We start from the raw sequence: 21,469 nt of genomic DNA on the forward strand, positions 1-21,469 counted from the left end.
CCGAGTCTCTAGGGACTACCCCTGCAAATATTTCCACTTGAAAACTCTTGAAGACTGCCAGACCAATCGCTGGGCCATCCACGCCATGCAAGCCAAAGCCTCGATCGTCATGATAGGGGAATCCAGCGGGGGCAGTATCGTTGTTCCTAGTGACACCAAATGTGACCAAGGCTCGTTGGAACCCCATGTGCAAATCCTCGACTCCACTAAGCATGCCCGCGGCTCTGTGAGGTATACATCCGTCGGCCATAGCGCACACACTTCCAAGCATTTAGCCATGGCTGACCTTCAACGAAATCGTCGACCGTTGAAGCCCACATGTGACTGTAGAAAAAGCCTCTACATCTTCCCTGTCCTATGGGCCTTCGCCTCATGACAGACCTCCGAAACTGGACTCAAAATTCCGTTCAGAACACTGTGCATAAAAAAGCCCTCCTTTCACGCCAAGAAACATGCAGCGAAAGGTGCATCAGCGTCTCCCAAACATACGTCGAAAATGCAGGAACTTATTAAAAAACATGTCCCCGCTACCCTTTTAAAGACAAGGTCACTGAAAAAAGCGAAATCCATGATGCCTTTGTCTCGCCGGACCCCAGGCTCCCAGGATATGAGTTCCTTCTCCCCTGCAGATGCACACACAGGGGCAATGCACACAAGAAGCAGACGTCATCCCAAACCACCTCTACCCCTTCAGGTTTCCCACCCTCTTATGAGTAGACCCCTGAACAATTCAACAAAATTATTTCATGCTTTGTTGACTTCATGGATAGGCAGCCAGTAGAATTTGCGTCCCTTAGAGACGCCTCCCAGTTGGGGGCTGCAAAACGTCAACCCCCTGCCAAAACGCATCTTGACCCACAGCCAAGAACTTCTGCCCTACGTCCCCCAGCCTCCATTTATAAAGACTCCTCTCGGGACATGTATACTTTTGATTCCTCAGGGTCGCAAGACCCTGGCTCTTGGGAGACCAATGCAGTCAGGACCAGTACTACGATGACATCCGTCATCCAGTCTCCCGACTACCAAGATCAGCCTGTAGGTAATCCGTTTCAATACAACTAACTGCTGCTGAAGGCTGCCCAACATTTCAGTATTGACACCCAAGAGGCACAAGGAGATAAAGACTTTGTGGAGGACATTCTGGGCGACAAAAAAAATCTGCCACTCTGTTTATTCCACTGTTGCAGTCCATACAAAGACGTATACAGTCCTCCTTACTTTACCTCACAAGGGCAGTTAACCCTAGAATTGAAGGATTATTCGGGCCAGCGCCCACAGACCCCCTGTACATTAAGGCATCAGCTCAAACCTGATTCACTTGTCATCTCCACGACTAGGAAGATGGCTAGTACTCTTCTGGTGTCGGGTGAAGCCCCGCCAGACAAAGAAAGTAAAGTCTACACTTTCGTAAGGAAGGTCGCATCCTCTGCGGCATATCAGGCTAGAATTGCAAATAATTCTACACTCCTAGATAGTTAAGGCTGTCATAAGTGGGATGAGTTGGTAAACCAGGTTGAAGCGGTTCCAGAACCCCTAAAATCACAACTACTAAGCACCATCTCAGAAGGCAAGCAGTTATCTAATTGCATCCTTAAAAACAACCTTGATGCAGCAGACCATGCGTGCCGCATCAATGCAGAGGGCACAATTATCTCAAGCGCCATGCCGGGCTTAGACAGTGTAAGGAACTCATGGTGGCAACAGTAAAGACACACAAGTGATAACGGTTCAAGAGTCTTTATTAAACTGTATGAATGGGCCACAAAAATGCCTAATCTTAACCTAAAGCCAAGATGGAAGCAAGCTACGACCATTAAATAAGGTAGTCCTAGTGGCATCTTGTCAAATAAAAAAGGCCTATACTAAAAAGAAATCTATTGCCAATCCTTACCACCAAGTTACAAAAAGAGTGTGGGATAATGTTCACCAGAAAAGAAAAGTGTTCACAAAATGATAGTCAGGATGGTTTGGCTGGAGGTCTCTTCCCTACATTTTAAACACGGGCCAAGGTGGGACTTCTGAGCACAGCAGACTCCTGGGCCTCTCCAGCATGAGGTCCACCATTCCATACAATGTCGGGATCTTCAGGGGCCAAGTCTCTTGTCTACAAAGTGTCTTGCCTTAGAAGACCTGCTGGACCAAAATAACAAAAGTTCCTTTGGTGATCTTGCACCGTGAGCCATTGCTCTTCGCGCCTTGGATCTCCCTCTGCTGGGCTTGGATCCTTCTTGCAACTCGGTCTTCCCTGCGTCGGGTTCACTTAGCCATTGGTGAAACAGTTAATGAGTTTCCAAACAGTTCATGTTTTACTTCATATTTTCAGAAAGCGTGGTTCTTTTTTTTCTAGCTTTCTTTCAGCAATGGGTCAGACTTTCGATTGAACAGAGGATTTTACGTGACCTTTGTAGGACGAATCTGACCCTCACGCCGCCCTCAAGTTCTTTGTTCACATTTAATATTGCCACTTGCAACCTTGGGCTGAAAACAGTTCAGTTTGCTATCAGCTTTCTCCCACTCACTGGCTGTGCTGAACCCGCTGAGCTGTTTCGCCTCTGGAGTCAAGGACGGTACCACCTGTCTAACCACACGCCAGCTGTACTCCCCCTGTCTTGTAATTCCTTTATTGGAGGCTTTGCGGTTCTGAGTTGAAAAGGGGAAGGGGGACCCCCGCCTCGTCCTTTCAGGTCTCGCCACTTTTCTCCTCTTCTTGAACTGCCGATCTGCAATAGCTGTCCACTCGTGCATCCGGCCTTGCGCATGGTGTACTCTCATGCTCTGCCTTTTATCCCTGTGGGGAAGGTAAAGGGCCGTCTGGTGTGTGGTTCTGGTCAGTTGCCTGACTCTGCCTGTTCCTTGTGTTTTGGACATGTCCGGTAAACAACTCTGGTGTTAGTCCGTTGGCTTTCTCTGTGTAAGAAAGTGTTTGTGTCGGAAAGAGGACAGTGAGGGGGGGGGTTAGAGCTTCTTGATGTCCTACGTGCTAGGATGGGGAAAAGGTGTTGCAGGGAATGGGATACGGTGTCTCGCCCATCAGTGTCCCACTTCCACTTGCCAAAGACATTCATCCAGGTGATCCTCCCCCAGGAACTAGATCCAATAGCGATGGCCATCTCTCCTGGCCACCTGGATGGCAGATCTCCGGGGATGAGCGGGTGAGACACTTTTGGGCTTCTCAACAGTCTGGATATAAGTTGGAGACACAGCCACCCTCGTTAACATGCCGGTGGAACCTAATGTCCTTCGGCACGGCCATAGAAGATGCTCTCAAAAGCTCAAAGGAAGAGTATGATACTCTTAAATCCCTCAGCCAACTAACCAATAAACCCTACCTCCAACAGGGTTCCTCAAACTCAGGAGGTTTTGGGTACAGTGCACACAGTGCTCTTCCGGATACAATCGGGCGGACAGTCTTCAACATGGGGCATCCTCACAAGGACAATCTTTCTCTTCTAATTTTCAAAGAGGACATAAAAGATCCAGAGGAAGAGGCGGAACCTCACCTGGAAGAGGCTCCACCCCTCCCAAGCAATGACGCACCGCTACAGGTCCCCTCCCATGCTACAGAGTAGGTTGTCGCACACACGCATGTGAGGGGGATACCGTGGGTGTTGTCCACCGTAGCAGGCAGGTATTGCATCGAACTTTTGCAAAAACCAACCGCCCGCCAAGACACAGAGAGGACACCAGTAGAGCGGCACATTCTATTGGAGGAAGTACCTTTGTTGCTGGAAAAAGACACCATATAGATCGTCCCAGCAAATCAAGTAAACAAGGGTATTGATTCAACGGGAAGACCTGTCCATGTGCCCAGTACTAAATCTGCGCCCTGTGAAAAAATGTCAAACTTCAAATGTTTTGCATGACCACACATCGAGTTAATCCCCCTCTTAAAACAGGGGGAATTACATGACAGCATTGGATATGAAAGGTGCATACTTTCATATTACAGTGTGCACAGTTAATACCTGCGATTCAAAATAGCGGGAGTTCACTATCAGTTCAAAGTGCTCCCCTTTGGCATCGCCTCAGCCCCAAGAGTATTCACACAGGTGCTCGCAGTAGTAGCAGCAGCATACCTCCACAGAGAGTCAATCCCTGTATCTGGGCAACTGGCTATTCACCGGGGAGTCTCAAATTTGCAGACAAAACCCCCAAAGAACGATAAACCTTTGTTCTCCTTGATGGAGAAACCCGAAAGGAAAAAAAAGTCTAGTTCCCAGCCAAATAACAGTTTCTGGGAGCCATTTTAAAGACAAAGAAGGAGCTGGCTTTCCCATCAAACGAGAGAGTTCTAGATATGTTGTTAGTACCCGATTACAAGGTCGGTCACCCGATACCTACGCAAAGCAATGCACTTGCTCGGGATGATGGCCTCATGCTTTCACTTGGATCCACCCGCACGCTTGCGCCCAATGCAGTAGTGGTTAGTGAAAAAATGGTCTCGGGCAAGCGGTCAGTGTGGAGATCTAGTGGTGGTTTCGCTAACCCTCGTAACAGGCTCTTTGCTGGTGGTCCAAGGACAACCTCCTAAAAGGAAAACACTTTTGCATTCCACCACCACGAGCGATCCTAACTACAGACTCCACTCGCCGGATGGAGGGGGGCCCACTTCCTCCACCACACAGCCTACGGCCAGTGGACTCGCACTACAGCCCAAAAATGCATCAATTTCCTAGAACTTCTGGCAGTCGTCAAAGCTCTACAAGCCTTTCAGCAGTCCTCACAGACAGCACCACTGCCATGTTATACATAACCAAACGGAGGCACATGCTCGCTAAGTCTGTCCAGGCTATCCCAAAAAATATGGAAGTAGGCACTCAAGTGGAACATGCTCCTAACCGTTCAACACGTTCCAGGGGAACTCGGTTATCTGGCAGACACTCTAAGCAGATACCCTCTACCAGATGAATACAAGTGGCAACTTAACAGATATTCTAGATGGAATCTTCTCCCAATGGGGTCATCCCACATTAGACTTGTTCGCCACAAGCCTAAACACACAATGGCCAGACTTCACTTCCAGGTTTCTCCAACCAGGGCCCAAGGGGAACGCCCTGAGGATGAACTGGTCAGGCAAGTTTGCGTACGCTTTTTCTCTGACGCCACTCCTCAGCAGGATAGTGCACAAGATGCACCAGGAACAAGTTACTCTAATCCTGGTTGCTCTTATGTGGGCGAGGCAACCTTGGTTCCCACATCTGCCCAAACTGGCATGTGCGACTCGATCAAGCTCCCGTGCCCTTACAACATGCTAACACAACACAATGGAGCATCTCTCCACCCTCGTCCTCAATCTATGAACTTGGCAACCTGGCTCCTGAAGTCATATAGTTCGGCCACTTAAATCTTCCACAACGGTGAATGGATATCCTAATGGGGGCATGGAAACCCCACACCAGACACTGCTATTCCAAAAAGTGGAAGAATTTTGTGATATGGTGCAGGTCACAAGCCATAAATCCAATTTAATGTTCCGCAGCTAACATTTAACATTACATGCATTACCTACTAGACTCTGGCACAGTATTCATCTCCATCAAAGTACCCCTGACGGCACGATCAGCTTACACCACTTGACAGAACAAACTTTCCTGGTGGAAAGTTTGTGTCATTAAAGCATTCGTGTAAGGGGTAACGAGGCTATAACCTCCCATCTCTAACCCTACACCAAATTGGGATCTTAATAGCGTGCTCTCCAAACTCATGGATCCGGCCTTGAACCTATGCACAAGGCCAGCCTAAAACGTTTGATTTACAAAACTGCATTCCTAGTAGCCATGACCTCAGACGAGTCAGTGAGCTACAAGCTTTGTCCGTATAAGACCCTTTCTTCATAATCCACAAAGACAAAGTTGTCCTCAGAACACACTCTAGGTTTTCACCTAAGTTCATTTCAAAGTTTCATGTTAATCTATAGAACTTCCTACCTTCTTTCAAAATCCATTTAACTCCGTTGAAGGAAGCTTCCATACACTTGATGTACGGAGGGTGGTTGTGTAAACAAAACTAAACCCCTAAGGAAAAGACCAACTCTTTGTTTCCATAGCGCCTGGGAGAGCAGGCGATCATATATCAAAAAACACCATCTCCAGATGGATAGTCGAATGCATCCAGCTCTACTATTCCCTATCCAAAAGAGGTTAGGATCACTCACCAGAGGTACCAGAGCTACCTTAGCCTTCTTTGCATAAGTCCCTCTAGACGCCACTTGCAAAGCAGCTACGTGGAGTTCCATTCATACTTTCACACAGCATTATTGCATTGACACTCATCTGCAATGCTGGACCGACGATAACTAGATACTGCATCCATTCCAGTCTGACTTTCGCTCCGGTTCCAGTGCCCTGTATAATGTGAGATTCCTAGATGCTATTACCACCAGGGCCAAACAGCGTGCCAATCCATCTGTTACATTTGTAGATTTTAGCTCTGCTTTTGACAGGGTAAACCGTAACAAGTTATGGGAGATCTTGTCCACCTTAAAGTGCCCTACATGGCTACTGGAAATTATAATAAAACTACATCAAAATAAAGCTGCTCGATTACGGCTTGACAATGATGGTATATTATCTATTCTGAAAAAACTAACAAGGGTGTCAAACAGGGCTGTCTCTTGGCGGCACTCCTTTTTAACCTGTATACTGCCCAATTAATTTGACGCCTTGAAAAACAGCCCACTGTCCAGTTAGATTTAAAACTACCAAGGTCACAGCATTATTCTATGCGGATGATCTTGTGATAGTTCATCATACAATAAAAGGCATAAAAGCCATACTGAAAGAACTGGGCTGTTTTTCTATTGAACATTGTATGACCATCAAAAAAGTCTAAGAACATGAAAGTTAACACGCCCGTAATGAGAATAAGCTGGGGAATAATTGATTATACAAACTCCTATAAATGTAGACCTGGATAGTAAAACTGGATACTTGCCTTTAATTGCGAGTAAGACACAGCGTGCCAGACCAATAACTATGCTTGTACGAAACAGCCTCCAAATACGCTGGATACTCCTTGAAGGGCATCATGTTGTTGTATACCCAATGGTTCATACCAGTGCTGGCCAATGGACTCTATGCCCTAACTCTTGAAAATGTGCAATAGCTTGACAATGTTCAAGGCTATTTCTGGCGCTTCATATTGAGCCTTCCTCCTACTTGCCCCATCCAATATATGAGTTTAGTTTGGTCTGACGTCCCTAAAGGCTATCCTTCAATATCAAAGAGACTTACTACCTTTGAAAGCATTGTCACCCGTTAGCCAAATGCTTAACATCATGGGGATGGGGAACAATGTCATTGAAATAAAAAAAGTAATGATTTAAAAATATACGATGCACTGTGCATTTACTCTTATGCTGTACTCAATTGGTCAGTCGAGCGAACAATTTGTGGAAGATATAAGGCTATTAAAAGGGCTTTTAAAAATAAATTGCAGAAAAAAGTTTGGGAAGACAATTTTAGCCACATGTAGACTCCGCAACTACCCACATTTAGAGGGCATGGTTTACAAGCATCTTTGTCCCCAAAAATATCTAGTAAGATGTCCTAGCTCTACCGTACGTAAATTCAGACTACTAATGCGGTTGAACCAACTGCCGGTGAGAGCTACGTATGGAACCCAATGGAAATTGGCCTCCAATCAACGGTATTGTCGCATTTGCAAAATTGAGTGCAACCTGGAGACTGTACGGCATATTTTAACTGAGTGTCCCAATCTTGTATCCCTATATAGGAATATGTATGATCGATCTGTACATCACAACTTCATCGCTAACATTCATTTTTGGTACTTCTGTTTAAATACACTGTCTGTATCTATTATTATTGCCTTATATCATGTATGGAACATAGCCCAGTCCATGGTCCATCCTGTTATATACACCTTAGAAAGGTCAAAAGTGTCACAGCTTCTTTTTTCTGATAGCAAATGTTGAAGTGCATATACATCTTGGTATGAACAAAAGATGCAAACTCAGAATTGTATTGTAATTTATGAGAATTGATGTTGGCGATGCGATCTATGTTTATATGAATGTTGCACATAATGATTTTATTATTTGTAGAACGTGATAGTTTGTTGAATTAATATTTTGATGAATTAACATTGTTGATGTTTAATGTATTTTTTAATAATAATTGCACTGTTGTAAAAGTTCATTTGAACTAAAAACAACAATAAATAATATATTTCAAATTGACGCTCACTCTAAAGCAGATTCACAGGTGGGACAAGCGGTTCTAAAACATCTTTGCCGTGGTACCTTCTCACATCCCATCTCTTGCTCCAGATACTGCATCGCTAATCTATGCAGAGCATGCGATCTAAGCAGATCTACAAGCCTCAGAAAGGATAAATTACTCGCCGTAATTGTATTTCTGATGCTTGTATGTGCCTAGATTTACATGCGCCCGCCCTTCCTCCCCTTCTGGAGTGAAAGGTGGATAGATGTTTTGTGGGTTATCGCTGTTTCTGCTTTATCACATCTGTACTCGCGCTACACTTCATGCAACCTCATGTCAGAAACAAACTATCTGAGGATCAAGTCTCTGGATCAAGCAAACAGCCTGGAGTCTGTTTCCCAGGAGATGGACAGTACTTTCAAGCAAAGCAGTTGTTGCAGGACGGGTCCATTGGTGAGACAGCATACCCAGTCACAGGTTTCACGGTCTTGGCGACAGAAAAAGAGCACTCTGGTGGATCTAGCAACAGCTCTCGTTGAGACAGAAGCCCAGCAAAGTATATGCTCGGTTCTGGCTTGTTGGCATTTTTTTCTGACTTGGTAGAGCGACTGTCGCAGCGGTCAACTCTTCTGTTTCTCAGTCCTCGCCTCTGGCGAGGGGACTTTCTGGAGCTGGCTTGAGTTGCTGCAGGCTCCGATGTCCAGAGTTTCATGCAAAATGGTGCTTCCAAAGGCATTGCACAGCAATGCAGCACAGTTCCCAAGGTATTGGGTAATTGCAGGCCGTGAAGTACACAGATCTTCCACGGATGGCACAAATTGCAGTTAGTTTTAGGACTGTTTGGGCCCACTAGTCCATAGGAGGAAGACATTCTCTTCGGATGTTCCCTGTCGCTTGGAAGTGGTGGTCGGGCAGCAGCGGTTACTCAATAGGTTCTGGCAGTCATTGAAAGTTGCTGGCACTGTCCGCCTTAGTCCTCCATTTCGGATACTTCTGTTCCCGTTGTCGGCCGAGTTTCGCTCCAGGACCTCAGAGTTTATCCAGGAACACTGGCTGAGTCCACCAATTTTGACCCATGCACCATTCAAACTTGGTGGGTGGTTGTCCAATGGGGACAGCCAGTCTCCCAGTCTGAACCGGTTTCAGTCGGGCACACTGCAGGTACAAAGGACAGGAGTTTCGGTCACCTCCCCCATTTCCTGTCAGTCACTCAGATGAGCTTTGCAGGCTTTGCTTGAAAAACCCTTCAAAGAGGCCATAGAATCTTCCCCCACCAGTTGTAGGACTTTTGAAGACTCACACTTAGGAAACAGGGCTCCAACTCTTGGTATAGGCCTGAACCACACGTGTCCTCTTAGGAGTTTTCCTGTCGCTTGGAAGAAGGGGTCAAACAGCAGTGATTACACAGAAGGCATCTACGGTCGTCTGGAAGCAGCTGCAGACATCAATTTTTCTTCCTTGTCGATTCTTCTGTTCCAGGTCTCAGCTTATCTTCAGCCTCAGGATCCATGGCTTTTATGCAGGAAACCAGCCAATCGGCACCCATGCACCATTCAGACTCTGGGTGGTGGCTGTCCTGGTTCCAGGCAGGCACACCAGAAGACAAAGAACAGCAGAGTTTCGGAGTCCTCCCCCGTTTCCTGTCCTGGAGCCTTGGCAGGCTTTACAAAGGATTCCTGGCAAAGACAAAAGTCAAACCCAGACCTTCCTCACCAAGCACGGCAGAAGGGACAAGCACTCAAGACAATGCAAAAAAAGTTACCATTTTGAGTCAATAGTGACCCTTCAGTGCACTACCGCGCCTTTGTGTACAGCCTGGGAGTAAAAATTGCACAAAAGTAGGTAGGATAAACCACTGCTGCCAGCCATTCAGTTTAGGTTGTCACACTAACCGAATATGGTACAGAAGCAGTGAGAAAGGATACTCTGTAGCCCCTCCCCACTCCACATAAAGTGGGGTGTGCTGATCTCACAATAGGAAAAGCTAGGAAGGATAAAAATAAAAATGAAAACTCTACCCTAACGCACACCTCGTAAGTAACTGTCCGTCAGGGTTCTGTCCCAAATGCAGCACTGAGACAGCCACTATCAATGCGTTTGATTCCTCAAAATCATGGATAAGGAGACTCCTGCCTCCTCCTTACCATCTCTGCTGTATTAAACAGTCGACCACAGTATCCTCCTCGCCAACAGGATGGGATTCACAAACACAAATTGGTTTACCTCCTACCTCTCTGGCAGATAGGCTGCCTAGTTGAACATGTAACATTCTAACCAATTCCAAGGTTTTATCCTCTCACCAATCTTTTTTTAACCTTTGCATGGAGCCTCTGGAAACACGCCTCAAGATCCTGATATAGCCATCCACCAATACGCAAAGCTCACAAGATGTCTGTCGTCTCTGCGATTCCCTAACTATCATCCAGTCATGAATGTCGATTGCCTACCGCAAACAAGCCCATCTAAAACAAATGCGTCCTCATTGGTACCCTTGATAGACAAGACTGTGTCCAACAATGGCTCAAGGACATGGACCTAGAAGGATTTGATACGTAACTGTTGGATTATTTAGGCTTTACCATTGAAAGCAGCATGTCCTTCAAGAAACTCCTAGCCAAGAAGGCCCAAACAGCATGGATCCAAATCTCCATGCTTTGCAAAATAAAGACGTCCTTCCTACTGCAGGACTTCTGGACCATAGTGCAGGCCCTAGTGGTCTCGCACATCAGTGGAGGGGAAATGCCCTCCTGAGGGAGCACCCAGTGCCAAGTTGGTTCTTCTAAAATCAGTCCACCACGCTGCAGCATGTCTTATTATGGGTGCGTCCTGCACAAACTACATTGGCTTCCTTTCCTGACCAGGATACTGTTCAAGACTGCATGCATCATCTACAAAGCAGTCACAAATAGAAAACCTAAGCTCCACATATCTGGTGGCACATGCTCTTTGTGCAGCAAATCGACTGACCAACTCCAATCACAACTCGTCTGCAAAGAGAGGACCCACAAACCATCCTACTCTTGTCACGCCATCACCATCTGGAACTCAATCCCGGTGTCGGCTTAGAATGCTCCCACAATTCTCAAATTTCTCAAAACATGACTTTTCCAACAACCCCTGCCCCAAGGCTAATCCCAATAGAAGTGCATACCGATGCTCGGACCACAACTCGCAGTACTCTGCTACGGTGAAAACATGCCAGCCCAAACGTTGGTTACCCTACCCTGTATAACGCTCCTCCACTCTTGAGCAAGGTACACACTTTAAACAAAATAAATAAAATCTCTATAAATAGTGTTATAGTTGGAGCCCTCATTCAGAGCATGCATGTCCCGGAGGCCCCAGACACCTTCATTGAAGATCTGTAATATAATTTCATTTAGACCTCTCTTTAGGCCTAACGCTGCCTCATGGAAATGTGCTACGAGAACATCAACCTTCGATGTATTGTGTCCTCCAACGTATTCCACATCTGACATGTAATGTCCACAGCTGCCATGCTTTAGAAACGTTTCGGCAGAGGGTGTCCTTCGTCGATGGCATTGGGTCGATGGCCCTCGAGGGCCTCCGTCGAGGGTGACGTGACCGGATGTTATAAGTAGGATGCACGGCGCCGTAGCCTCAGTTCTGTTTTTTTTTCCGCAAATGTGTTTGTTTCGAGAACTCAGCGTGCCTCGTGTGATCTTCTTTGAAGAAAATGTCTTCATCGTCTACCCCTCCGATTCCGCGGTCTGGGTTTAAGAAATGCCGTGACTAAGTCCAAAATGTCGATTACGGACCTGCACCGCATATGCTTGTGGTGTTTGGGCGAAAGTCATGATACAGACGACTGCTCGAAGTGCCAGTCGTTGACTGCCAAGGCCTTGCGGGAGCGTAAGGGAAAGTTGCAGGTAGGTCAGGTTTGTAAACCTCAAATCCCGGAAAACTACAGGTATTTCAACCGATGATTCGAGGGGTGACTCTCTTCGGAAGGAGTCCCAGGGATCTTGATCCCGGAGTGGGTCCCGCCACTCGTCGTCCTTGTCTCAGCACTCCCGGAACCGCCGTCACCAGTCACCTTTCCCGTCAGATGATGGCTCCGCGAGCAAAGTGACGTGTCCCACTAAATCCTCGTCTCCTGAGGAATGGGAGGCATTCAGGGAGCAAATGCTGGCGATTTTTCAATCCCAGGGCACAGTTCCGTCCGCCCTTGGTAAGAAGCCGGCAGGGAACAGTATCGGTCCGATGCACGCGGCATCTATTTTCTTCACCACTTGCACGGTGAGTGTTGCCCCTCCTTTTGGTGGCCTTTTGGAAAATTGTACAGGCCCAAGACCCTTAGAAAACCCCATTGCAGCCCGATCCCACCCCGCACCCTATTCCTGTTTCCCCCATCCCTCCCGCCTCCCCTCCGCCCCTGCTGTCATTAGCCTGCATAGTCCCTGTCTCCAAGACATATCTAACGCTTCCAGGGTAGCCCTCTGCCCGTGCAACCCTGCGGCGAAGGTCCCTAAGGCCAAGGGCGGCTCCAACAGGGGCGGCCCCAGAAAGTATCTGCAAGTATCTGCAGGTATCTGCAGAAGAAGCAAGAAGCCAGCAGTCTGCTGTCAACCAGCGCCAACCAAAAAGTAAGTGTGGCATGGGTGGGGACTGAAGCAATTACTTCACACCAGAAAGCCCTACCACTCTTACTTAGAAAACTTAAAAAGATTTAATGTGTTACATCATACAGGCACATATTAAGATCTAAAGTTTATTCGTACCCTAATAGCATCACTATATTGAGCCTTGCAGCTAGACTGTGCTCCCATCATCGTTGAGTGTGCCTAATAGTGTCATTGTGTTAAAATCTGATTTCAGAAAGTGTGCCCAACAACATTGAGCAAGGGAGATCATTGAGTGTACCCAACTACCTTACTGTGTTGAGTTTGACATCTAGATCGTGTACCCAAATAGCACTGAGTGTACCCTAACTGTTTCAACCGTGTTGAGTCTCACTTCTAGATAGTGTGCCCAAATATCACTGAATGTACCCCAATTGTTCCACAGTGCCGAGTTTCACAGCTTGATAGTTGCCCAAATAGCATTAAGTGTAGAAGGTATTCCAAACATCACTGAGTGTGCTCTAATAGCGTCACTGTGTTAAAATCTGATTTTAGAAAGTGTGCCCAACAACATTGAGCAAGGGGTATCATTGAGTGTACCCCAACCATTTCACTGTGCCGAGTTTAACATCCAGACTGTGTACCCAAATAGCATTGAGTGTACCCTATCTGTTTCCACTGTGTGGAGTCTCACTTCTAGATAGTGCACCCAAATATCACCGAAGATACCCCAATTGTTTGACTGTGTTGAGTTCCACATCTTGACAGCGTGCCCAAATATCATTGAGTGCGCCCTAATTGTCTTACTTTGTTTTGTTTCTTATACCGGTATCGCCTATATATGCCATGTACCAGTATCCCCTTAGGTATCTGTATCCCATATCAGCATGAATCTCCAAGAAATAAAGAAATCCATCATTCGCCAATATTCTTGTGCCATATCCAGCTTTATTAAAGGCATTGCAGCCTACGACGCGTTTCGCAACTCTCCCGTTGCTTGCTCACATATAAAACATGAGAAAACTGCACAATGCTTTTATATACAAAAGAGCTCGAGCTCTATGGTTTTGCCCAACACTTTTGTCTCTTTTTGCTTTCAACTCTTGTAATGCCCCATAGACATTCTATGTCGCATGCATGCGGCCATTTTGGAGTGTTTTAAAATCTCCCTCTTAATACATTTAGACTAGTGCTTTAAGTATTTGGAGATATCGCATTCATCTTTTTAGGCCGTACAGTGCACAGTGACAGGTTTTTGTTTTCACAACTGTTTAAATTTATTGTGACACTAGTACTTGTTAATTAGAATCAAAACCTGCTCACTGCGCTTCCACGTTTTTCCAATTTAAACCTGGATTTACAATTAGATACTGGCGTCATAAAAAATGATAAAAATAATTTCACACTGTCGCCAATTAATTTCCTATTTGCCAAATATGTATGTGTGAGGAGACGAGGCATTTCGATCCTTTGATTTTTTTTCAGTTCAAGATTATAAAGTGCATAGTATATGTGTTCGTCCCCACTGGCCTGCTCACTGATATCCACCATATCACACCACTATGCTTATTCTGCTATACACCATCCAACTAGAACACAGCTATACCATGATGATTCGGCCTAGCTGTTCTCATACGAACACAACCCCACAAACACCTCATCACCCTAATAAAACACAGCTAGCTGAGCACATTCCGGCTAGCTTAGGTGTTCCTCCGGCCTAACGCAGCCAGAACCCAGTCTAGGTGCCCACCCACCAGACTGAAAACATCAAACTGATTTCATCAGCACCCCGCCCAGCACCCCGCCTATCGCTAGAAAGCAGCTATCATCCAACAACCACACCAGCTGCACACATATCCGGTGCACTCATGCACCATACCACACTCCTTCTCTCTACTGACTTGAACTACGGTTCCCAAGGGCGTACAACCTACCAGCACTTTGAGATCATACCAATGATACATCAGGCGCTATATAAATGCAAAATAACACAACGCAACAACGCCATTGGCCTAGACACATCTACTGAGATGGAGTTTGGGAGGCCAGAGCCTGGGGCTCATGCTGAATAATCCTATAGGAGGTTTATGTTGAGGGTCACAGAGTACTTGGGGTGGTCCAGCCCTCCAGTTGATTTCGATCAGGATGACCTGACGGATATTTTATATGTTGCCTTTTCATTTGGCATTACAGAAAGGGGTGGCGGCTGCTTGGCAGACCCGTAATCTCTTCCGACGGTCAAGTTGTTGACTAAGAAATACCACCCATCCAGTAGCGACCCCGGCTACCTTTCCACTCAACCCACTCCGGAGAGTTTGGTGGTTCAGGAGGCCACGGCCACTTCGAGGCAGGTGGCATACCCTACCATCTCTCCGGATAGGGACGACCATCGCTTCGATGGTTGGGCATGCAAGGTATTTTCAGCTGGGAGTATGGCGCCGAAGTCCGTCAGCTCCACCTGTGCCTTGGAAAGGTTTTCACACACTGTGTGGAATTGTCTCTCTAGCGGCTGAGCATATTCCCGAGGGGGAAGAAAGGGATGGGTTCCTTGCTCTTGTGCAGGATGGCAAGGACGCCATGTGCGAATCCCTTCAGTCTGGGTTGGACACAGCTGATAGTGTTAGCCGGCCCATGGCTGCGAGCACCGTAATACGCAGGTTTGCATGGTTATGGAAGTCGAGGTTTGCTCCGGATGTGCATGCCAGTCTTCTGAACATGCCCTTTGATGGCTCTCATTTGTTTGGCAGCAAGGTTGACGAAAGCCTTGAGAGGTTGCAGACTTCCATAGCTGCTGCTAAATCTTTGGGTGCAGCTATGCGTCAACCTCCACCTTTTCGTCCTAGGGCACAGTAGTGGAAGGGGTGTTACTTTCGTTACTACTCCTCTTTTTTTAGAACGAGAGGATCCTCTAATCAAAGGGGCCACCGTAAAGGTACCCGTGGTGGACGGGGAAATAGAGGTGCCAAGGCCGCTCGGGCAGCTTCCTCCTTGCCTTCAGGCCCTTCCACAGCCGCTCCTAAACAGTTATGAGGCCAGGTTCCATTGTTCGCCGGCTGGGGGCAGACGATCTCAGCATCTCAAAGAATGGCGATCTATTACTTCGGATGCGTGGCTTCTGGAAACAATAACCCATGGCTACTGATTTCCCTTCCTAAAGCAACATCACAACAATCCACCGGGGAATCTCTTTGAAGCTTTCTGATCCGTTCCTTGTGCAGGAAATCTTGGCCCTGCTCGAGAAAGGCGCTATAGAACTAGTGCCTGTGGCAGAGAGGAACAAGGGATGGTAATCCCCCCGTATTTTTTTTTATTCCAAAGAAAGACGAAGGACTGAGACCCATCTTGGACTTGCGTTGGTTGAACAAGTACCTCAGGAAGGACAAGATCAAGATAGTCACTCTTTCTCCGGACCTTCAGGCCCTTCGACTTCAGGATTGGTTGGTGTCTCTGCACCTACAGGATGCTTATTTTCATGTGCCAATTCATCCAAAGCACAGAAAATACCTGAGGTTTGCAGCTGGCAACTCGCACTTTCAGTTTCGGGTCCTGCCATTCGGATTGACCTCCGCCTAAGGGTCTTCACCGAGCTAATGGTCGTGGTGGCAGCGTATCTCAGGAGAGGGGGGGGGTTCGCGTCTACCCCTACCTGGACAACTGACTGATCCAAGCGCGTTCTCCCGAACAAGCTTTGGTTTATCTCAGCCTCATCTGCCGCTCCCTTCACAAGCTGGGCTCCTCCCTCAATTTCAAGAAGTCGCATATGATACCTTCCCAACAGCTCCAGTACATTGGGGCTGTGTTGGACACGTCCTTGGAAGTGCTCGCCTCCCAAGGTGAGGGCTCATCAAATTGTACAGATGGTCAACAAATTGCAACGCGCCCAGGGTCTTCCAGCTTTCGAATTCTTAAGGTTGCTCGGCCTCATGGCATCGTGCATTTTTCTGGTGCCAGAGGCCAGACTGAGGATGAGATCCCTTCAATGGGCTCAAGATGCAATGGTCGCAATTCTCCGGCAAAATGTCGGATCCCATTCAGATTCCACTCTCGGTCTCGCAGGATCTTCTGTGGTGGGCCAGCAAAGGGAATCTAATAAAGGGTGAGACTTTTTGGTAACTGTGGCCGGAGGTGACGGACACTTCCCACACAGGGTGGGGAGCCCACGCAAACGAGTTGTCCACCAGCGATCGTTGGTCTCCGTCGGAGTCCAAACACCACATAAACCTGTTGGAGTTGAGGGCCATCGGGCTAGCCCTGAAGGCTATTCTGCCGTCTGAGCGGGGGACGAGTGTCCTGATCATGACTGACAACACAGTGGCCATGCCTTACCGCAACAAAAAAGGCGCGGTAAGGTAACTCCTGCTATGAAGGTCTAGTTTTGGGCAATACAACAAGGAATCTCGCACTCTGCAGTTCATCTAGCCGGAGAGGAGAATGCGGTGGTGTAGGCTCTGAGCAGGCTGAGCACTTTCTTCCACAAGTGGGAGTTGCCTCAGTAAGTCCTTCAGGAGGTCTTCGCCCCTTTTGGGGAACCCCTCAAGTGGATCTGTTCGCGACCGGTGCCAACCAGAACTGCGAGAGGTTTTGCTCAAGGGAATTTCCTCCGAGAGGAGCCTTAGGGGACGTGTTCGTCATGGATTGGTCATTCCCGCTTCTGTACGAGTTTCCTCCCGGTCCCTATCATTCCTCCAATGCTAAGGAAGTTGCGGAGGTTCGGATCGCACGTGATCCTCATTGCTCCAGATTGGGCCAGGTGGGTGTGGTACCCATACCTTCTAGAAATGTCCATCTGTCCTCCAACCAGTCTTCCCCACAGAAAGCGCTCTCTCGCTATATCTATCTCGCGCTCTCGCTATATCTCTCGCGCTCTCACTATATCTATCTCGCGCTCTCGCTATATCTATCTCTTGCGCTCTCGCTATATCTATCTCGCGCTCTCGCTATATCTATCTCTTGCGCTCTTGCGATATCTCTTGCGCTCTCGCTCTCTCCATATCTCTGTTGCGCTCTCTCTCTCTCTCTCGCTCTTTCTCCATATCTCTCTTGCGCTCTCTCTCTCTTGCTCTTTCTCCATATCTCTCTCGCTCTCTGTCTCTCGCTCTTCTCCACCCAGAGGTCAAGACTCTCAACCTTCACGCTTGGTTTCTGAAAGGTTGAGATATAAGGATTGGGACCTCCCAGATGACGTGTTGGAGGTGTTGCTTGCTGCCGGTGACCAAATCCCTGTACCGTTGGCGTACATTTTGTGACTGGTGCAGAGGAAACAATGTTGCACCTTTTCAGTGTTCCATTCCGATGGTTCTGTCTTTCTTGCTTTCTTTGGCCCACAGAGGTCTTCATGTGGGTACCATTAAAGGTTACCTGGCGTCGTCTATTTTCACGCGCTCGTCTGAAGAATGTTCTTATTTTAAGATTCCTTTGATTTCCCAGTTAATAAAAGGGCTCACGAATGTGTTCCCTCCGTCCCCTTTTCAGGTGTCGGTTTGGGATCTGAATTGAGTCCTGAAATTCCTGATGGGTGCTTCGTTTGAACCTCTGCACTCTTGTCCTTTGAGACTGTTGTCTTTCAAGGTGGTTTTCTTAATTGCAGTCACATCTGCTCGCACAGTGGGTGAATTGCAGGCACTCCCATCTAAGCCACCCTTTACTGTGTTCCATAAGGATAGGGTTGTACTGAGGGTATGTCCGTCCTTCCTACCTAAGGTAGTGTTGAAGTTTCATCTGAGCCAGAAAGTGGTACTTCCTGCTTTCTATCCTCCTCCTCGTCCTGGTAAGGAAGAGAGAGGGGCTCCAAAGGTTGGACCCTAGGAGAGCTTTTATATTTCTAGGATGTCCAGGGTCAGAGTAGACGACCAGCTTTTTGTGGGGTACACCAGACACCGATTGGGCCAGGCTGTTACCAAACAGGCCTTGTCCAGGTGGATTATCCTCACCATTACTGAATGCTAGATGAGCGGGCAAGGACCCTCCTGAGGGGTTGTGGGCTCACTCCACGAGGGGCATAGCTACATCCACTGATCTGCAGCTGGGTGTTCTGTTATGACTGCTTGTTAGTCATCAAGATATAAAAAAAGGATACTGTGGCAGGTACACTTCTTAGATGCTTTATTCAGCTCTTCAGTTACAGGTACAAATCGGGTCTCAAGTCCATAAGGAGATAGGAGGAAATCATTAGGGAAACCCACTGGCTCCCACCACCTAGGCTATCATAGCTCAACTGCCTGGATTAGAATCCATTCATAAACAAACACTCCAAGCTTACCTCATACATTCCACAAATGACATCACCACATATATACAGCATTCAGGAGGTATGCTGTAAGGAAGGCTAGTCCCAACATGCTCCTATTAAGAACATTTGTGATGCTGCAACATGGGCTTCCCTCCATACCTTTGTCGAGCATTACTCCCTGCATACTGTCCATGGGCAAGATTTGGCCTTTGGCCAGTGCTTTATTCTGCCATCTGATTGGGTATTCTAAATACTTCTCCCTCCTCCAATCACTGATACTGCTTTGGGAGTCTGTCATAGATGTGGAATACGTTGGAGAACACAATCCATTCGAAGAACAAGTTACTTACCAACTGGTAACTTTCTTTCGACTGGATGTTCCTCCAGCGTATTCCACATCGCCCTCCCAACCTGCCCCTCGGAAGAATTTCCTATGCTGTTGCAGCTTGTGTTCCCTCAAGGCTATGTGCAGTCAAGCAGGCATTGTGTCGGGGCATGTCACAAGTTGTGGAGGGAAAAAACATTAACTGAGGCTACGGGCTACTTAGAACATCCAGTGACATCACCCTTGACGAGGCCCTCGAGGGACATCAACGCCATCGACGCAGGACGCCCTGTGCCGAAAAGTTTCCGAACCAGCGCAGCTGTGGACATTACATGTCATATATGTGGACTATGTTGGAGGAACATCCAGTCGAAAGAACGTTACCAGTTGGTAAGTAACTTGTTCATCTCCCCCTTACCTGACGACCCATGTGATGTGTGTAGAGCAATGCCATTTCCTTGTGCAACCGTTTTAAAAGAAGACCTATTTTCATGGGGACATAAGTTTGGGAGTAATTTTGCTTTCGTAAAGGCCACCTTGCTAGGTCTTTTTTATTTTTGTTGAATTATTCATGGCCTGTCACCTAATTGTTTTCTCTTTTAGTTTTTCAGCTCTTGGATACCCTTGTTGGGTTTGGGTTGCTTTATAGAAACCCAATATAATTTAACTATTCATGGCTTTTCGCTCCAATGTTAGGGGAGGGATCTGTCTTCCAAACAGAGCATCTGTGGGTAGACACTCCGATATGGTCCCAGTCGACATAATGTATTAGACCCTGTACAGAACCAGAGCTTATCCACAGTGACGACTGACTGGTATTGCAGAACTCTTGGTTTTTATTCCTGTGCTGAAATGTACAAAAGCAGCAACATGGAATGCAGTTGGCTCATTCTGAAATCACTAATGTTTGGCTTTGCATTGTAGAGCATTTGCTCAGGTGGGTCAAGCTGCCCTCATTCTTGAGGGAAATTCTTATTTATGTGACCCTTACTGCCCAGGGTTGGATTGTGCATATTTAGTTATTTTGTTTTGTTCTTTGTTTTTTATCTGGCACTGCCAACGTTACAGATGGTGGGCAGCATTTAGTATTTTACTTCTGTGTTTAAAACTCGATGTGCTTCTGAATATCTTTCATGATGCTCATTGGGTGTCTTGGGAGACGATGTTGGTGCCTTACTGACATAGCAGTAGACTACTTCTCTAGAATAGGCTTGGGACCACTTGGCATCTTGAATATTCAACATCTTCCGTTGAACGCTGTTTAGGCAGACCTGGTACAGAGTGATCTTTGGCAATACCTATTCACTCCTTCCCAATAATACAAACAAAAATCATAAGCCATCCCAAGCGTCCTAACCACCACCATAACCTAAGGTTGTAGCAATTGTACATTTTCTGGGATGCTCTTAAACTCATAGCACTTTCATGAGAACATATGCCCTGACGATGCAGCATATATCATTACATGGTTGCTTAAAAGCTTTTACGGAGTTATGCTTTTTCCCCCCCCCCCCATTCTCCCCTCTTCTACTCCCTCTCCTTGCAGGGACTGACGAGAATGTCCTTCCAGCCCTATGCCTTTAAACAACTTCAACAGATCATCACTTCCAGGTTAAATCATGTTAAAGCATTCAAGGATGATGCTATTCAGCTTGTTGCCAGAAAGGTAGGATTTTGGCTCTTTCCATTGCTCACTTGACAGCGTGGTGGGGAGGTTCTTTTCTGATTAACTTGCACCTTTCTAGCTGCAGGCTTCAGAGACCAGGGTGTACTGTTCAACAGATACGGTTTTCATTTCAGGTGGCTGCGTTATCTGGAGATGCAAGACGCTGCCTTGACATCTGCAGGCGAGCTACTGAAATTTGCGAATTCTCTGGCAAGAACAGTGCATCTTTGGTGGGCATGGAGCATGTCATGGAGGCGCTGGAGGAGATGTTTTCTTCACCCTATGTAATTGCCATCAGGTAAAGCTTCAACACCGGAATTCACGCTCCTCATTTTGTATTCTAGGTTTAGATGTACTCTTGTGGGGTGTCTTATGTTGCTCTTAGTTGCCAGTCCATTATTAAATCGACATTAATCCTATATTTAAACAGGGTTTTTGTATGGCATAGGCACATGGTACTCCATTGTGCGCACCATCAAC

General features: G+C 47.0%; 1 protein-coding gene across 4 annotated transcripts in view; it reads left to right on the top strand.

Moving 5' to 3' along the window:
- Positions 1 to 21,469, top strand: part of ORC1 (origin recognition complex subunit 1) — a 323,506-nt gene that overhangs the window by 274,488 nt on the left and 27,549 nt on the right. For 3 of the 4 annotated variants that reach the window (XM_069642194.1, XM_069642195.1, XM_069642196.1), the window contains 2 exons: positions 20,870 to 20,989; positions 21,124 to 21,287. In XM_069642194.1, the coding sequence (XP_069498295.1) occupies positions 20,870 to 20,989; positions 21,124 to 21,287 (284 nt within the window). The remainder of the gene's footprint in view (positions 1 to 20,869; positions 20,990 to 21,123; positions 21,288 to 21,469) is intronic. The other variant, XM_069642197.1, reaches the window with a different exon arrangement.

Source organism: Ambystoma mexicanum, chromosome 1q, assembly GCF_040938575.1.
Source record: "Ambystoma mexicanum isolate Mex_15411 chromosome 1q, UKY_AmexF1_1, whole genome shotgun sequence".
Classification (NCBI taxonomy): domain Eukaryota; kingdom Metazoa; phylum Chordata; class Amphibia; order Caudata; family Ambystomatidae; genus Ambystoma; species Ambystoma mexicanum.